The 14,779-nt window shown below is 44.2% G+C and overlaps 1 protein-coding gene across 5 annotated transcripts in view; it reads right to left on the bottom strand.

The window, feature by feature from the left end:
- Nucleotides 1-708: 708 nt before the first annotated feature.
- Nucleotides 709-14,779, bottom strand: part of PRKCQ (protein kinase C theta) — a 147,998-nt gene continuing 133,927 nt past the window's right edge. For all 5 annotated transcript variants that reach the window (XM_043479660.1, XM_043479661.1, XM_043479663.1 and 2 more), the window contains 3 exons: nt 12,894-13,082; nt 4,562-4,690; nt 709-1,928 (listed from right to left, as the gene is read on the bottom strand). In XM_043479660.1, the coding sequence (XP_043335595.1) occupies nt 1,773-1,928; nt 4,562-4,690; nt 12,894-13,082 (474 nt within the window). In that variant the 3' untranslated portion in view covers nt 709-1,772. The remainder of the gene's footprint in view (nt 1,929-4,561; nt 4,691-12,893; nt 13,083-14,779) is intronic.

Raw genomic sequence — 14,779 nt, 5'->3', positions numbered from 1 at the left:
AGAGAAAACTATGTTTAAAAAAAAATGTGAGGAGGGGAGGGGGCCTCAGAGGTGATTTGGGGAAGGAGGAAGTGAGGCCAGCTAGGGGTGGGGAGGTGGTGAAAGAGGAAAGGTCAGAACATCCATGGGACTGGAAATCAAACAGAGCATCTTTCTTCGTATGAAAAGTTGCAGAGAGGTAGATAAGGATCGAACACATTCCATAAGAAACGGAAAGAAGGCTGTCACTGGAGGAAGCAGTGTCAGGAGAGAGGCTGGGAGGCAGAGCTGAATTCGGGGGTTGGAGATCATTCCTTCAAAGAACGTTATTGGAGGGAAGAGCATCCCAGGTGCTGAGAACAGGACGTGCAAAGGCCCTGAGGCAGAACTGCGTCCAGCATGACGGGGGGACCACTCTGACTGAAGTCACTGGAGCAAAGTTAAGCGTGGGAGACTAAAGACCTGACCCCACGGGTCCTTGGAAGACTGTGTAGGGAATTCGGAATAAACTATGCTGGAAAGTGAGTGGAAAATGAAATCTAGTAGGAAAGAGAAAGAGAAATACATTACCAAGAACTTCAGGGTTACCCGAGCCTCTCTCCTGGTTGGGGATTTTGAATGATTCTCAAAATTTAAAACATCACCTCAATGATAGCTATATTTTGATGATAACCCAAACAGAACCAAGTTGGGGGTAGGGGGGATGAGTAGGGAATTAAACTATGAAGAGGCATCTTTCTTTCTTTTATTCCATTTTTATGTATCCATTTCTTTGTCATGAAGTCACAACATTTTATCAAAATATACAAACAGCACAGATACTTTAAACATGTACAGCTATAATTCTTATTAAATAAGATCACTGTGAATAGCATGCATGGGTGTTTGTTTATCCTGAAAGGTGTCTCTCTCACGAGACTTATGAGTCATCAAAACATCAGTAACGGTATCAGAAAGGAATGGGATTTCTTTTCTCTAGAAGAATTACACATTTCATTTTTTTTCTCCTGCTCTAATGTGAGGATGATAATGAGAACGTGCCACTGATACTGAAATCAACTGAGAATGGATGGGTGGAAAAGTTTTATTGGCAGGAGGAAAACGATTCTATGACTAAATCTTTATTGGATTCTAATTTCTACGTTGACAAGACAAACAAGAGTAGGGGTCGAGTCAACCTTCCATATCAATGACACCAACACTCCCCACCTTCCTTTCTCCCATGAATTTCCTCACTAATCAGAATGAATGGACTTGTAAATCTCAAGTTATAAGCTATGTTTATTATGAAGAGTTCCTGTAAGAACCTATTCAGGGCTTCCCCCACCCCTTCCCCCTTACACTTGCACAGGTATGAACAGAATGAAATGGGTTAGTGGTGACTTGTCTGTGGCTGAATGGAATCCAGTGCTACACCAGGCAACGTGCTGTCTTCGGTCTTGAGAGGTTCGGACTATGCTCCTTGAGTCAACACACAGATCATGGACCAGTAGATGGGACCCAGGTGAAGAGTCATAACTCAGAGCAGAGCTCAGTTTTCAGATCTTTCACAGCATGGAGAACCATCTTCAAGTAAATAGCTACAGTACGGAGCTAACTTCAAGACTGGCCATGGTCATCAGTGAAGAAAGAGCTAGTTTCTGCTACAGACGCAAAGCCGCTGAGGTGCTCCAAGGGGCTCAGCCTCTGTGGTTGAGTGTTTCTTTTCTTTTCCACGTTGAAAAGGAACCCAAGGAGTGTCCGCTTGATCCAGTTCACAGAGGGAAGAGGGCAAATCCTCTGGAGAGGCGAGGTCAGGATATCAGCTTCTCCATCCCTGGGTTCATGAAGGAAAAGTTCCGGAACATGTTCTGGTCCATGCTGTTGATCAGCGCCCTGTCTGCGAATGACAGCCGGGGCTTCTCATTCAGGAATTCCTTGTCAAAATTGCTGCAGTCGTATGGCGATTTCTGGATCAGGGTTTAAGTGGTGGGGAGAAAAAGAGAAGATCAGCCACTGAATTCATTATCTCTGTTTTCGCCATCAAGGCAATAATCTGCATGTGAAAAAACTGGCATCTGCGAATAATCTAAAGTAACACTTATAGGTTATCATTGGGAGTTTTATTGACTGTCTCTCAGATCCTGGATCATCAGTGTTATCAACAGTATAATAAGTTCATATACAGGGATTCTATGACTTATACATTCAAATAAGTTTACGTGAAGCAGGATTGGCAACCTTTGGGAAATCAGTCAGCCCCATCTGACCTCTGATCTTTTAGTCTACAGGGGACCCTGGGTGGAGGAGTGGTGGGAGGTAGCGGTTGGGGGTGGGAGCGGAGGAGGGGGAGGAGTTTTGCAGATTATACATTACTGTTCTGTCAACATCCTTCACTACTGTTTATTCCCCTTACCCACAGTCATCTTATTTTTTTTAGTCATTGTATTTAATTTTTTATTAAAAAATTTTATTGCTGAATAACTGATTTACAATGTGTTAGTTTCAAGTATACAGCAAAGTGAATCAGTTATATATATATATATAAATACATAAAACTACTCTTTTTTTAGATTCCTCATAAGGACCTACTGTATAGCACAGGGAACTCTACTCTTTGATGGCCTGAATGGGAAAAGAATCCCAGGCTAATTTTATTATTAAATATCTTGGGCTGTCTTCCATAGACAAGACAGATTAGGGTGACCTCCCTTCTCGCCACCCGATCTATTGGTGCCCATGACCAAAAACAGACCTATTCACAAATACTGTTCGGTATGGTGTGCATTTCCACTTTCTAAGATTAAGAGCAACCATTATGCAATGTCACCCTTATATGAGCATGACTAAGAGTCAGCCCTTCCCACCCTTAAGGGGCCCCCAGAGCTGCTGAGGCCAACGGTTCTTTGGCCTTTGCCTACAAACAGTTGCTTAGACTGCAGGTCAGGGAAATGCCTTCCTATGGGAGGAATCTGGAATCGTCCCACAAGGAAAGAGCAGATCAAAGGTCTGATTTTTTTGTGCAGAAAATATCCAGTCCATCATAGTCTACCATGGAAGTCGAGACACATGACATTGCCCTGATGAGCTGGAACAAGGCAGAAATTACTCTCTCTAAATTATTAACCCCTGTATTAGAAATGGTGCTGTTACAAATAAGAAGACTGCTATGGGCCAGCCCTGTAGGACCCTCGGAACATCCCCAGAGCTTAGGAAAATGTTGAGAATAACTATCTCTTCCTGGCCTGGGGACACACTGCCCCGACTGGCCATCCACCACCACAAGTAACAACAGAAGACATTTTTCTAGAGTGAATGCACGGCTTTGAAATCCACAAGCCTGTGCCACCTCCGTGCAAAGATGGTTCGTGTCCACCCAGGTCATTGCCATCTTACTCTCAGAATCACCAGGAATGGGGGTAGAGCTGGCAAATCCACCATTTTGCTTTACTCTTAAAAAAAATTGTGATGTATATGTCCATCCCAATCTCCCAGTCTACCCCACTCTCCCCACCCCCTTGGAATCTATGATTGCTCTCTACAAATACAGGGGTCTGTGTTTCTGCTTGCAAATAGGTTCATCTGTACATTGTTGTAGATTCTGCATATTTGCGTTAACATATGATGTTTGTTTTTCTGGCTTCACTCTGTATGACAGTCTCTAGTTCCATCCATGTCTCTGCAAATGGCACAATTTCGCTCCTTTTTATGGCTGAGTAATATTCCATTGTATATATGTACCACTGGGGAGTTCGTGTTTAACGGGGACAGAGTTTCAGTTTAGGAAGGTGCAAAACTCAGGCGGGTGGATGATTGTGACTGTCCTTAGCGCCACTGAACAGTGAAATGTGGTTAAAATAGTACGTTTTATACTATGTGACTTTTACCATGATAAAAGAAATGTAAAAATTGTGGTAAAATGTGCATAACCTGAAAGTGACCATCCTAACCCTCTTTAAGTGTGCAGCTCAGGTGCATTCATGTGTTCAGTCACCATGACTACCGTCTACCTCCAGAACATTTTTCATCTCAACTTTGCCTCATTTTATAGTGACCCAGGAAGTTCTGCCCTTGCTCAGGGAGGTTGGTGACTCCTGCCAGTGGGAATTTAGAGACCTGTCCTTTTCTAAGCACCAGCTTACTTCTTACCTGAAAAAACATCTACCAATTACCATTAGGGTCTGCAGTTACATGACCAGATGACACATGTCAGGGAAAATTTCATAAATATCACAGAACACATGACTCCAAAACCCCTGTTAGAGGAGGCAGGGCTTACGCTGAGGTTTGGGTCACACAGACTGGACCCTGAAAGCCTGAGTGCATCGTGCACAGCCCCACATCGCATCTGAGGGTCACCCGTCCACACACACATTCGTCTAAGGCCTGCACCCTCCGTGATCCATTCTTCATGCAGCTGCATTTGCTGACACAGCAAATAAGTAACATCCCCCTCCCCAGCCCCATAGCCTGATTATGGCTAAAGAAGACTTTCTTCCAAGAACGGCGCCCCAGAGGGTGGGTGAGGAGTCAGGGTCCAGGCAGCCTGGGTGTGACGTGAGGATGGTGCTGGCAGGACCTCAGGGTCCCGGGGGCCCCTTACCACTTTAGGCCTGAATGGTGGGTCGATCTCCTTCCTTTCCAGCTCTTCCCAATTGATTTCCCGAAACAAGGGGTGCTGACGGATGTCTCCCCTCACCCCCAGCCGCTTCTCAGGTTCTCTTACGAAGAGCTGAAAGGGAGCAGAAGGGGAGCGGTTACTTCTCACGGGATGAACCAGGCTCCTCAGATGCAGGGAGCCCAGACCACATGGCTGGGCTCCACTAGGAGAGGGGTTTGGCTCTTGCCGCCTGATTTCAGAGCCTTCTTTTTCTACAACTGTTTTAAACTATCGACTCAAGTCAAACTAGTGGCAACAGGTCTACTGAATATACCAGAGTCTGAGCTTTGCTCTAGAAATGCTATTTTTTTTAAATTATCTAGACCTCAATTGAAATCAGCTTGGCCCTGTGCTATTCATGAGGCCGCCAGCAAGTTACAGAGGCTCTGAGTCAGATTCCTCATCAGTAAGGTGAGTGAATCCTCCCTATAGGACTGTTTTGTGGGTTACAACAACAACCACCACACACACACACATACACACACACGCTGGTGTGCACTAATTCCTGGTCTGCAAAACACACCAGCAGAGGGTAAGTGACCAGCGTGTTTGTTGTCTGGTTGACTGCCATCAACAGAGTTTGATTTCCTAGGAAGCTGCTTTCTTAAAGGGTCACAGGCGTGCTCTAAGGAAAAGCTTAGCCTCGTGTTGTTATAATCAAATGCTTCAGGGAAACAGGTTAGAAGTATAACAGCTGCCTGAGGCCAAGTGTGCACATGCTAATTTTCTGTTCATCTCCCTCAGTAACATGGGGCATTTGTTCCAAGAATATCATGAGAAAGAGTTTTCTGAGCCTAGCAGATGTACCTGTGAAATGTAAAAAGAAATTTTTAGAAGATAGAAGGAATAATGAGAAGGTAATATGATCTCCAGCTTCAGGACTCAAAATCCTTTCTAGTTTTGCACAGATGAGTAAATTATCATCTTCTCTGCCCTGTAGCTGATCATCCCCCACCCTGGTCCTGAAGATGCCCGTTGACCTTGTGGGCAGTCATCGTCTCTGCCACAGGGGAGGCTGCACCAAACCAATAAATGTTTATAAAGACAGACTTGATTTCATCCATAAAAGCTGTCACAAGTGTGGTTTACATTTGTAGGAAAAAGCACATCTCTTACATAAACGGCCAGGATGCAGCTGGAGTTTGTTTAAATGTATTTGACCGTCTGGGCGAGAAAGCAGTGCGGAGACGCGGCAGAGGGCCCCCCCCAACCCCCAGTCTTAGCATCTGCCTCTGGAATCTCCCCTCCAACCTCAGTCCCTCCTCAGAGGGCTCTTCCTACTAAAGGGAGAGGTATTTCTGTCTGGGATCATTAGCTTTTCATCATTTTCCAAACAAACGGACAGGACATCCTGGATGAATAAATGAGGAAGAAAGGGGCGCGTCTCTGACCACCGTCAACTGGACAGCCATGTCCCAGCTGTAGTTCTGTAAACCTTAAAAAAGACATTTCACACAATCTTTAAAGTTTACTTTTCATTTAGTTATTACAAAACATTGGCTGTATTCTCCATGTTGTGTAATACATCCTTCTAGCCCCTCTTGCACCTAAGAGTTTGTGCCTCCTCTCCCCCACCCCATGTTACCCCGCCCTCCTCCCCACTGGTAACCACCAGTTCTCTGCATCTGTGGGTCTGCTGCTTTTTTGCTATATTCACTAGTTTGCTGTACTTTTAAGATTCCACATAAAAGTGATATAGTATTTACCTTTCTGTGAAAGTGAAAGTTGCTCAGACCTGTCCAACTCTTTGCGACAAGGTCTGACTTATTTTCACTTAGCATAATGCCTTCTAAGTCCATTCATGTTGTTGCAAATGGCAAAATTTCATTCTTCCAAACGGCTAAACAGTATTATATTGGGTGTGTATGTGTATGTATATACATGTATGTGCACACATACATACATACATATATATATACACATATATAAAACATTTTCTTTATTCATTTGTTGTTGATGGAGTTTTAGGTTGCTGCTTCCATGTCTCTGCTATTATAAATATTTTCAGTTTTTTGAGGAACCTCCATGCTGTTTTCTGTAATGGCTGCACCAATTTACATTCCCACCAACATTGGAGGAGGGTTTCCTCTTCTCTACTTTCTCGCCAGCATTTTTCATTTGTTGTTTTTTTGCAATAGACATTCTGACAGGTGTGAGGTGATATCTCATTGTGGTTTTGATTTGCATTTCCTTGATGTTTAGTGATGTTGAGCATCATTTCATGTGCCTTGTGACCATCCTCATTTCTTCTCTGAAGAAGGTCTTCTGCCCATTTTTAAATTGGGTTGGTTTTCTTTTGATGTTGAATTGTGAGAGTTGTTTACATATGCTGGCCATTAACCCCTCATGGATCATACCGTCTGCAAACATTTCCTCTCACTCAGTAGTCTGTCTTTTCATTGTGTCAGTGGTTCCCCCTTCCAGCTGTAATTCTTGCTGGGGCGCAGCCTCTCCTGATGTGCATTTGTTCATGCACTACACGCATCCATGCCCTTGCAGGACTAAAGAGGACGGAGCCCAGCGCAGACACCACCACAGATGCCAGTGAATACTCTGTCCAGCGTTTTCAGAGGACCCATTACTTCTGGGTCTCACAACATTAGGGATAACTCCCTAGAGGGAGTTTCTCTCGAAATGATAGTATACCTTTGATTTTTACAGAAAAGGGAGCTCAAGGATGTGAGAGTTGTTGGATTAAAATTACAGAGCAAAAGAGACACAGAGATGAAACTAGAGCCAGTCTTATAATCAGCACATCACAAAATGGAAACTAATTTTTATCAGCCCAGCTCCTAGAACCTGGGAGATCTTCCCGAGGAGCAAGCACATGGACATTTTACTTACTCACATGAGAAAGAATAAGCCCAGATTCTTCCACGTGGATTTAAAACCTCTTTCAACAACTGGTTCTTTTTCTTCCCCTTCTTTACCCCTAATTGTCTTTGTTTCTGCTCTATTCACCAAATAATTCACTTTCTACATTCACAATAAATCTTTTCCCTGCCACTGAAACTCTGCAGATGACATTTTTTTTAGGGGGAGGAGGGTATCTGCTAGAATTTAGCTTTAGATTTGTTTTTAAACTTTTTATTTTGAAATAATTATAGCATCTCAGTCTGCTGTAATAAAATGCCCCAGGCTGGGAGGCTTAAATAGCAGACATTTATTTCTCATGGTTCTGAGGGTGGGAAGTCCAGGATCAAGGTGCTGACATGGTCAGTTTCTGGTAAGACCTCTCGTCCTGGCCTGGAGGCGGCTATCTTTTTGCTACGGGCTCAGATGGCCTTTTCTTGGCACACATGTTTGGAGGGAGAGATCTCTTTTCTCTTCCTCTTTCTGTAAGGACACTAATCCCACCTTGAGGACCCCACCCTCATGACCCCATCTAAACCTAATTGCCCCTCAAAGGCCTCACTTCCAATAACATCACTTTGTGAGTTCAAGGACTTAAACATATGAGGTTCTGGGAGCATGCAAACATTCAGATCATACATGTAGACTCACAGGAAGTTGAAAAGAGAGTGCAGACAGGTCCTGTGACCTTTTCCCTGCTTTCCCCTAACGCTTCCATCATAGTATGACCACCGTACAGGAGGCTGACAATGTACAATGTGTGTGTCTTATCCTGTGTCACTGTATCACATGCGGAGGTCTGGGTGGCCATGAAGACAAACAGGATACAGAACTGTCGTATCACCACAAAGATCTCCCTCGGGGTTCCCCTTGATAGTCACTCCCCTGCCTCCATGATCCCTAACCCCCGGGAACCACCAATCTGATTTACAACTCACAATGCTGTCCTTTCAAGAATGTTACAGACGTGGGCTCATATAGTACGTGACCTATAGAGATGGACTTTTTCTTTTTTTCACTTTAATGTCATTGTGATCCCAGTTGTTTGGTGAATCAATAGTTCTGTCCTTTTAATTGCTGAGTAATTAAAAGATGGAAGCTTTAAGTTACTAAGTGAAAGGCCCATGCCCTTGCTCTAGATAGTTCTCCCAGGTTCTGGGAGCTGAGCTGATAAAATGAGTTTCCATCTTGCACTTTTCACCGCATCTTTTCTCCTCCAACAGGAAGCAATCCTTTCCTCCTCCTCAATCTTCCTCTCCTTGGAAACCACCCGCCCCCAGTGTCTTTCTGTGGACTTACTTCCATCATCTCCACCTGGTCTGGTTACACCCTCACTGCGTCCTTGCCGGGACGTCTCCTCTGTTGAGCTGGGAGGAGCTGGGTTTGGAGGCACAGGTGTTCAGCTTTATGGAAAAGGTAGCTGCAAAGTCAGCTTCAGACCCCCAAGCTTTTTCCTCGCTTTCCTTTTCTAGTGAGTTCCAACAGTCCAGGCCTTTGGAGTGCAGCCTTCATGCTATGGATTGAACTGTGTCCCTTCAAAATCCGTGTATTGAATCCCTAGCCCATAGTGTGAGTGACCTGGGAGTAAGGAGATGCTTAAGGTTAATGAGGTTATGAGGTGGAGCTGATCTGATAGGCGAGTCCTTATAAAAGGAGGTGTCAGAGCTGTCACGAGAGAACACAGTGCCTGCCAGCAGGAGGGTTCTCACCAGAAACCCACCCTGCCAGGCCCAGACCGTGGACTCCCAAGCCTTCAGAAATGTAAGTAGGTAAATTTCTGTTGTTTAATTCACCCAGTCTATGGCGTTTTGTTACAGCAGCTGGAACCAACTAACATACCTCAATTAAGTCCTTCCAAGAGCCAGGGTGTAAAATAAATGTAACAACTGTCACAGTGCCTGAAGCTGCCATTATGGAAAAGCAAAACTGTTTACATTCCAACCCTGGTAACTTATTTCTACTGTTGTCATCTTTTTTTTTTAATTGGTTAATTTTGAAATTAGCTTTCATTTTATAGCTGTGTTGTGCAGTCATTAAAAGTGAACTTAATTGGTCATTTGGGGAGTTTTCTAAGTTTACTGTCTGTTTGGATCCATCAGAAAGTGCAAGCTGAGGGTGTGCTGGTTCAGATTTTTAAATACTGTCAACCTTGGGCTGGGGCTCCTCTGGGGTCTCTGTCAGCACTTCAGATTCAAGACCTTGATTCCTCAGGGAGAACTCTGCAGCCGCCTCTACGTATGAAACATCCTAGACAAGCTGACAGTCGGATGAGAGGCAGAAGTGTACTACGCCGTTTAAATTTAATTCTGAGCAGTTCTTCATGAGAAAAAAGGAGACTGGTGAAAAAAAGATAGGCCGGATAATCTTCTAGGTTTGGATTTAAAACCACTGATAGCATCTGATGTTGAAAGATCCTATTCTTGTCCCCTTTTCATTATAAGAAGGGCAGAGCTAAAATTATTTCTCTAAATGACTTTTTTTAAGCTAGCTGATGTAAGTTGTCAGAAATCAAAACCCTGTTTTATTCAAAACATGTGTATTTGCAGTTCTTTTTAGACCTACTGGCTCTTGGTTAACACTTGTGGGTCTTTTTGATCCACACAGTTGCTGGAACAATAAATCTAGGTGCTTATCATGGTATGTAATTAGCATGTTGCAGGAGCATGAGTTTTTTTTTTTAACTTACTACAACCACACTGTAATGGTATTTTGCATCTTCAAAAGAGGTAAACTTAAAGTTTCAATCTTTAATGATGGCTTTCCAGTACACCATGTGTCTCTGCAATGGACTGACGGCCCTGGGTGCTCCTGGTTCATGGTCAGTGATTCTTGGAGTCTGTACCACTGGGTGCTGGTTCCTTTTTTTTTTTCTTAAGTAATTTTCTTTCTTATTTTTGTTTGTTTTTGGCGGTGCTGGGACTTCATTGTGCAGGCTCCTCTCTGGCTGCAGTGAGTGGGGGCACTCTCTAGCTGTGGTGCGGTGGCTTCTCTCGTTGCGGCCGTGGGCTCATGCGCTCAGCAGTTGTGTTGCATGAACTTAGCTGCCCCATGGTATGTGGGCTCCTCCAGACCAGGAATCGAACCTGTGTCTCCTGCATTGGCAGGCGGATTCTTTACCGCTGTGCCACCAGGGAAGCCTGCCAAGTCTTAAGTCTGGTCTACTGCGGGTGAGGTCTGACTCCTGCTTTGATAGTAAATTCTGGAGCTCGCTGCTAAGATAAGAGCCTGCAGTATCACAGGTTCCAGGTGAAAAACACATCAGTGTCTCCTGTGGACACGGGTCAGGAATGTGGCAGGAGGGCTGGGCTGCGTCCATTTGGACAGCCCGTGGACTCTGCTCAGCAGGAGTCTCACCCAGATGGAGTGTTGCTGGGTTAAGGTTTCATACAGAAGTTGGGCTGAGGGATGAATTCAACAGCCTGAATCTCGAGGGCTTCAGTGCAAACTGTCTCCAGTTACAGGCATTTCCAAGACACCTGGTAGAATCCCGTACAAAGCCTTGGCTTAATCTTTTTTTGGGGGCATGTCATGTGGCTTGTGGGATCTTAGTTCCCTCACCAGGGATTGAACCTGCGCTCTCTGCAGTGTGAACGCACCGACTCCTAACTACTGGTCTGCCAGGGAACTTCCAAAGTCTTAGCTTTAAAACCCACCAGATTCAAAGAGCAGGAAGCCCCCAGTCATACAAGAGCAGTTCTTTCTCTTCATAATCTCTGTCCTCTGTGTTCGGTCTGAAGCAGAAACCCAAGAGCTGGAGAGGAAGGGAACGCACACACAGTTGGTACTCTATGACCACACTCTCTTCTCCAGGAGCGAGCAGCTGCCAGCCGTGAACTTGGCCAGAGGAAAGGGAGCTGGAAGTCTTTGCTTTCGAGTTAAGACTGATGTAATGACTTATATCTTGGCCAGAACAGCTTCAATTTCTCAGCAGAGACAGTGTTTTCTGACTTAGGAGTGACAAGAACTTTTTCTTTTATCTACGACTGAGCAGAAAGACACACATCTTACCCACGTCTTCATCCAGGGTAAGGGGAAGATTTTTAATTACGTTTCAGGATCAGCGTTATAATTCGACACCTGTACATAGTACAGAGCGATCACCTCTGAGGTCTAATTACCACCCATCGTCATAGAGTTGACCCCCCCTTCATCCATTTTCGCCCAATTCCCAGCCCTCTTCTCCACTGGTAATCACGGATCTGTTCTTTGTATCCATGAGTTTGTTTTTACTTCATTGTGCTTGTTGTGTGTGTTTTCTTAGATTTCACATGAGTGAAAGCACACGGTACTTGTCTTTTTCTCTGTCCGACGTATTTCACTGACCAGAAAACCCCCTAGATCCATCCATGGTGCCGTAAATGGCAATATTTCATCTTCATGGCTGAGTAATATTCCACTATACACATCTCACACACACCACATCTTCACCTGTTCATCCATGGACAAACATTTACGTTGTTTCCATATCTTGGCTGCTATAAACAATGCTGCAGTGAACACAGGCTGGTGCGTATATTTCCCAATTAGTGTTTCCATGTTGTTCGAATGAATAACTAAAAGTGGGAGACCATGTGAGTGCATGGCAGTTCTACTCCTAACTTTTTGATGAATCTCCATACTGTTTTCCATAGTGTATCTATCGATTCACATTCCCAACAACAGTGCATGAGGTTCCCTTTTCTCCACATCCTCATCCGCACTTGTCTCTTGTCTTCTCGATAACAGCCATTCGGACAGGGACGAGATGCAGCTCATTGCAGTTTTGACTTGCGTTTCCCTGGTGACTGATGTTAAGCATCTTTTCATGTACACATTAGCTACCTGTATGTCTTTGAGAAAACTGTTTATTCAGATCCTCCTTTGCCCTTTTAAAAACTGGGTTGTTTGTTGTTGAGTTGTATGATTTCTTTATGTATTTTGGATATTAACCCCTTATTAGACATATGATTCGCAAGTATCGTCTCCCATTCAAAGTTTTCATTTTGATGATTTTGTTTGCTGTGCAGAAGTTTTTTAGTTTGATGTCATCACATATTATTTTTTTTGCTTTTGTTTCCCTTGCTTATAGAGCCAGATCCCCCAAAATATCACTAAGACTGATGTCGATGAAGTCTGTTTTCTTCTAGGAATTTTATGGTTTCAGGTGGACAGAACAGACTGTATAGGGATTGTTGTGGAGATTTCTTTTGTAAATTATGTATGTGAGGGTCTATGTTACGCTCATTTTGATAGCGCATGTGCATCCTATTGGTGCCTCAGTTAAAAGAGACGGCAGGCATCCCCTTTAAGGCTGGCTCAGAACAGTTACTGTTTACTACGTATTGGGTTGGTCAGAAAGATTGTTCCAGTCTTTCCATAACATCTTATGATCAGAAAACCTAGTACTAATCTTAACAAAAGTCTCCTTGACTTCACTCCTTACCTTCACTAAAAGGTCCTTTGCCTCCTTCTCGAGCCATCGTGGGTAAAAGGGATTGTCCATGCGGATGGAGTGGAAAAGCTCCTCTTCGTCCTGCCCATGGAAAGGCGACTGGCCTACGAGCATCTCGTAGAGGAGGACACCGAAGGACCACCAGTCCACAGAGTGGTTGTACTTCTGGCCCAGGAGGATCTGTGTGACCAGGAGGCAAAGACACAGAATAAAAATGAGGTGGACTCGAAAACCTTGCATGGACTTTTCAAGGCCACCCAGGAGACAACTCATGAAGACAGAGCGTGGTTTTAGCAAAGCTTACACTGAAAACTGTATCTTTTGAGAAGTTAGTGATCGTGTAGAAATGAGTGGGCAGTGCCCAAACTAAGCAAATACTTTTGAGATCAATCTCTTTTCTTCCCCACCTAAGCGAAACAACTAAATTGTACCATCACCCTTCATCTGCCCGTCTGTGATGGGAGCATGTGGGTGACAGATTCAGCCCAGGAGAGCTGGTGTGTATCTATGCCCTTCAGTGCCTCTAAACCAAACCCATGTGTTTTATGGACTTTCTGTTAAGTGTTGGGGCTTCCCTGATTGCTTGGTGGGTAAAGAATCTGCCTGTAGTGTAGGAGACGCAGGAGACACGAGTTCAGTCCTTGAGTTGGGAAGATCCCCTGGAGGAGGAAATAGCAACCCACTCCAGTATTCTTACCTGGAGAATCCCATGGACTGAGGACCCTGGTGGGCTACCGTCCAAAGATTCACAAAGAGTTGAACATGAGTGAGTGACTAAGCAACCTAAGCAAATGGTCCTGAGTCTTTACATAAAGTTTTTGCAGCTAACCAAGCAGCCAAGGAGGTTGACCAAGTCCACCCCTTAAACCTAAGCAGTCATGGTTACGAAGAGTCAAATTTTGTGACTATGCTGAGAGAGACTAGGAAAACAAGCTGATAGATATTTGCAAAAAATAAAGATCAAGTTGCAAACAGAATTTTTCAGTCTGCCACTGACTTCCAGGATAAAAATGTTATCTACTGGCCTTAGTATTTGAACACCAAAATTAATCTTAAAGTTAAAAAATAACCTTAAGGAACAGTGTAAAAGTAGACCTAGGGAGAATGATAAAATAAAGATGAGCACACACAGCACAATCTTAGTTCAGGTGCATTTGCCTTAAGTGCGTCCTGGTTCAGATGCAATTCCCAAGACGTGCCACAAGGGGGAGCCCAGGGCAACCAGAAGCCACTCTGAGCATCACATCCTGGTACACATCTTCATTTGTGTTGGATTAACGAAAAGAAATTTGGAGGACAAAAGACAGTTAAGGTGGAAATTCAGTCTGCCAAGGCTAGGTGATAGAGTTTCAGTCTTAAGCTAGGAGAAAGAAGCACAATGCCAGTTCAGTTATTCATGGTATGAACAGAAGATCTGCAAACGTCTGTAATGTGTACTGGGCGTTTCCCCAGACACTGTGTGTTACTCACAAGAACATCTGGGGTAGGTGCTCTTATCCCTGCTTAACAAAGGACAGTGACTGGACCCTGGGAGGTTACATGTCTTCTTTAAGGTCTCCTGGCTAGTTAAGAGCTATGTTCTGAACCCTGGTCTTTTGGGATCTTACTATACAATGTTCCTTTTCTATTATAATGTTTTTTGTCTCCAGGACTGAAACTTTGCTCTGACTTGGTCATGCTCAAGCTAGTCTCTATTTTTAAAGAAACTGGTGGAGAAACACTGGCTGGAGTGGCCCCTTCTGAATCTCAGACCCTGACGCCTTCTCTTGGCCAGGCTGTCTTCTGTCCTGTGTCCTCCCCACCTTTGCTTGAAATAACTCAGGTGATCATGATGTTACCACTTCATGTCAGAGTCCCCCTTTCTCTCTTAGGGCAAA

This window comes from Cervus canadensis, chromosome 10, assembly GCF_019320065.1.
Source record: "Cervus canadensis isolate Bull #8, Minnesota chromosome 10, ASM1932006v1, whole genome shotgun sequence".
NCBI classification, from domain to species: Eukaryota; Metazoa; Chordata; class Mammalia; order Artiodactyla; family Cervidae; genus Cervus; species Cervus canadensis.
This window is presented reverse-complemented; position numbering and strand designations above follow the sequence as displayed.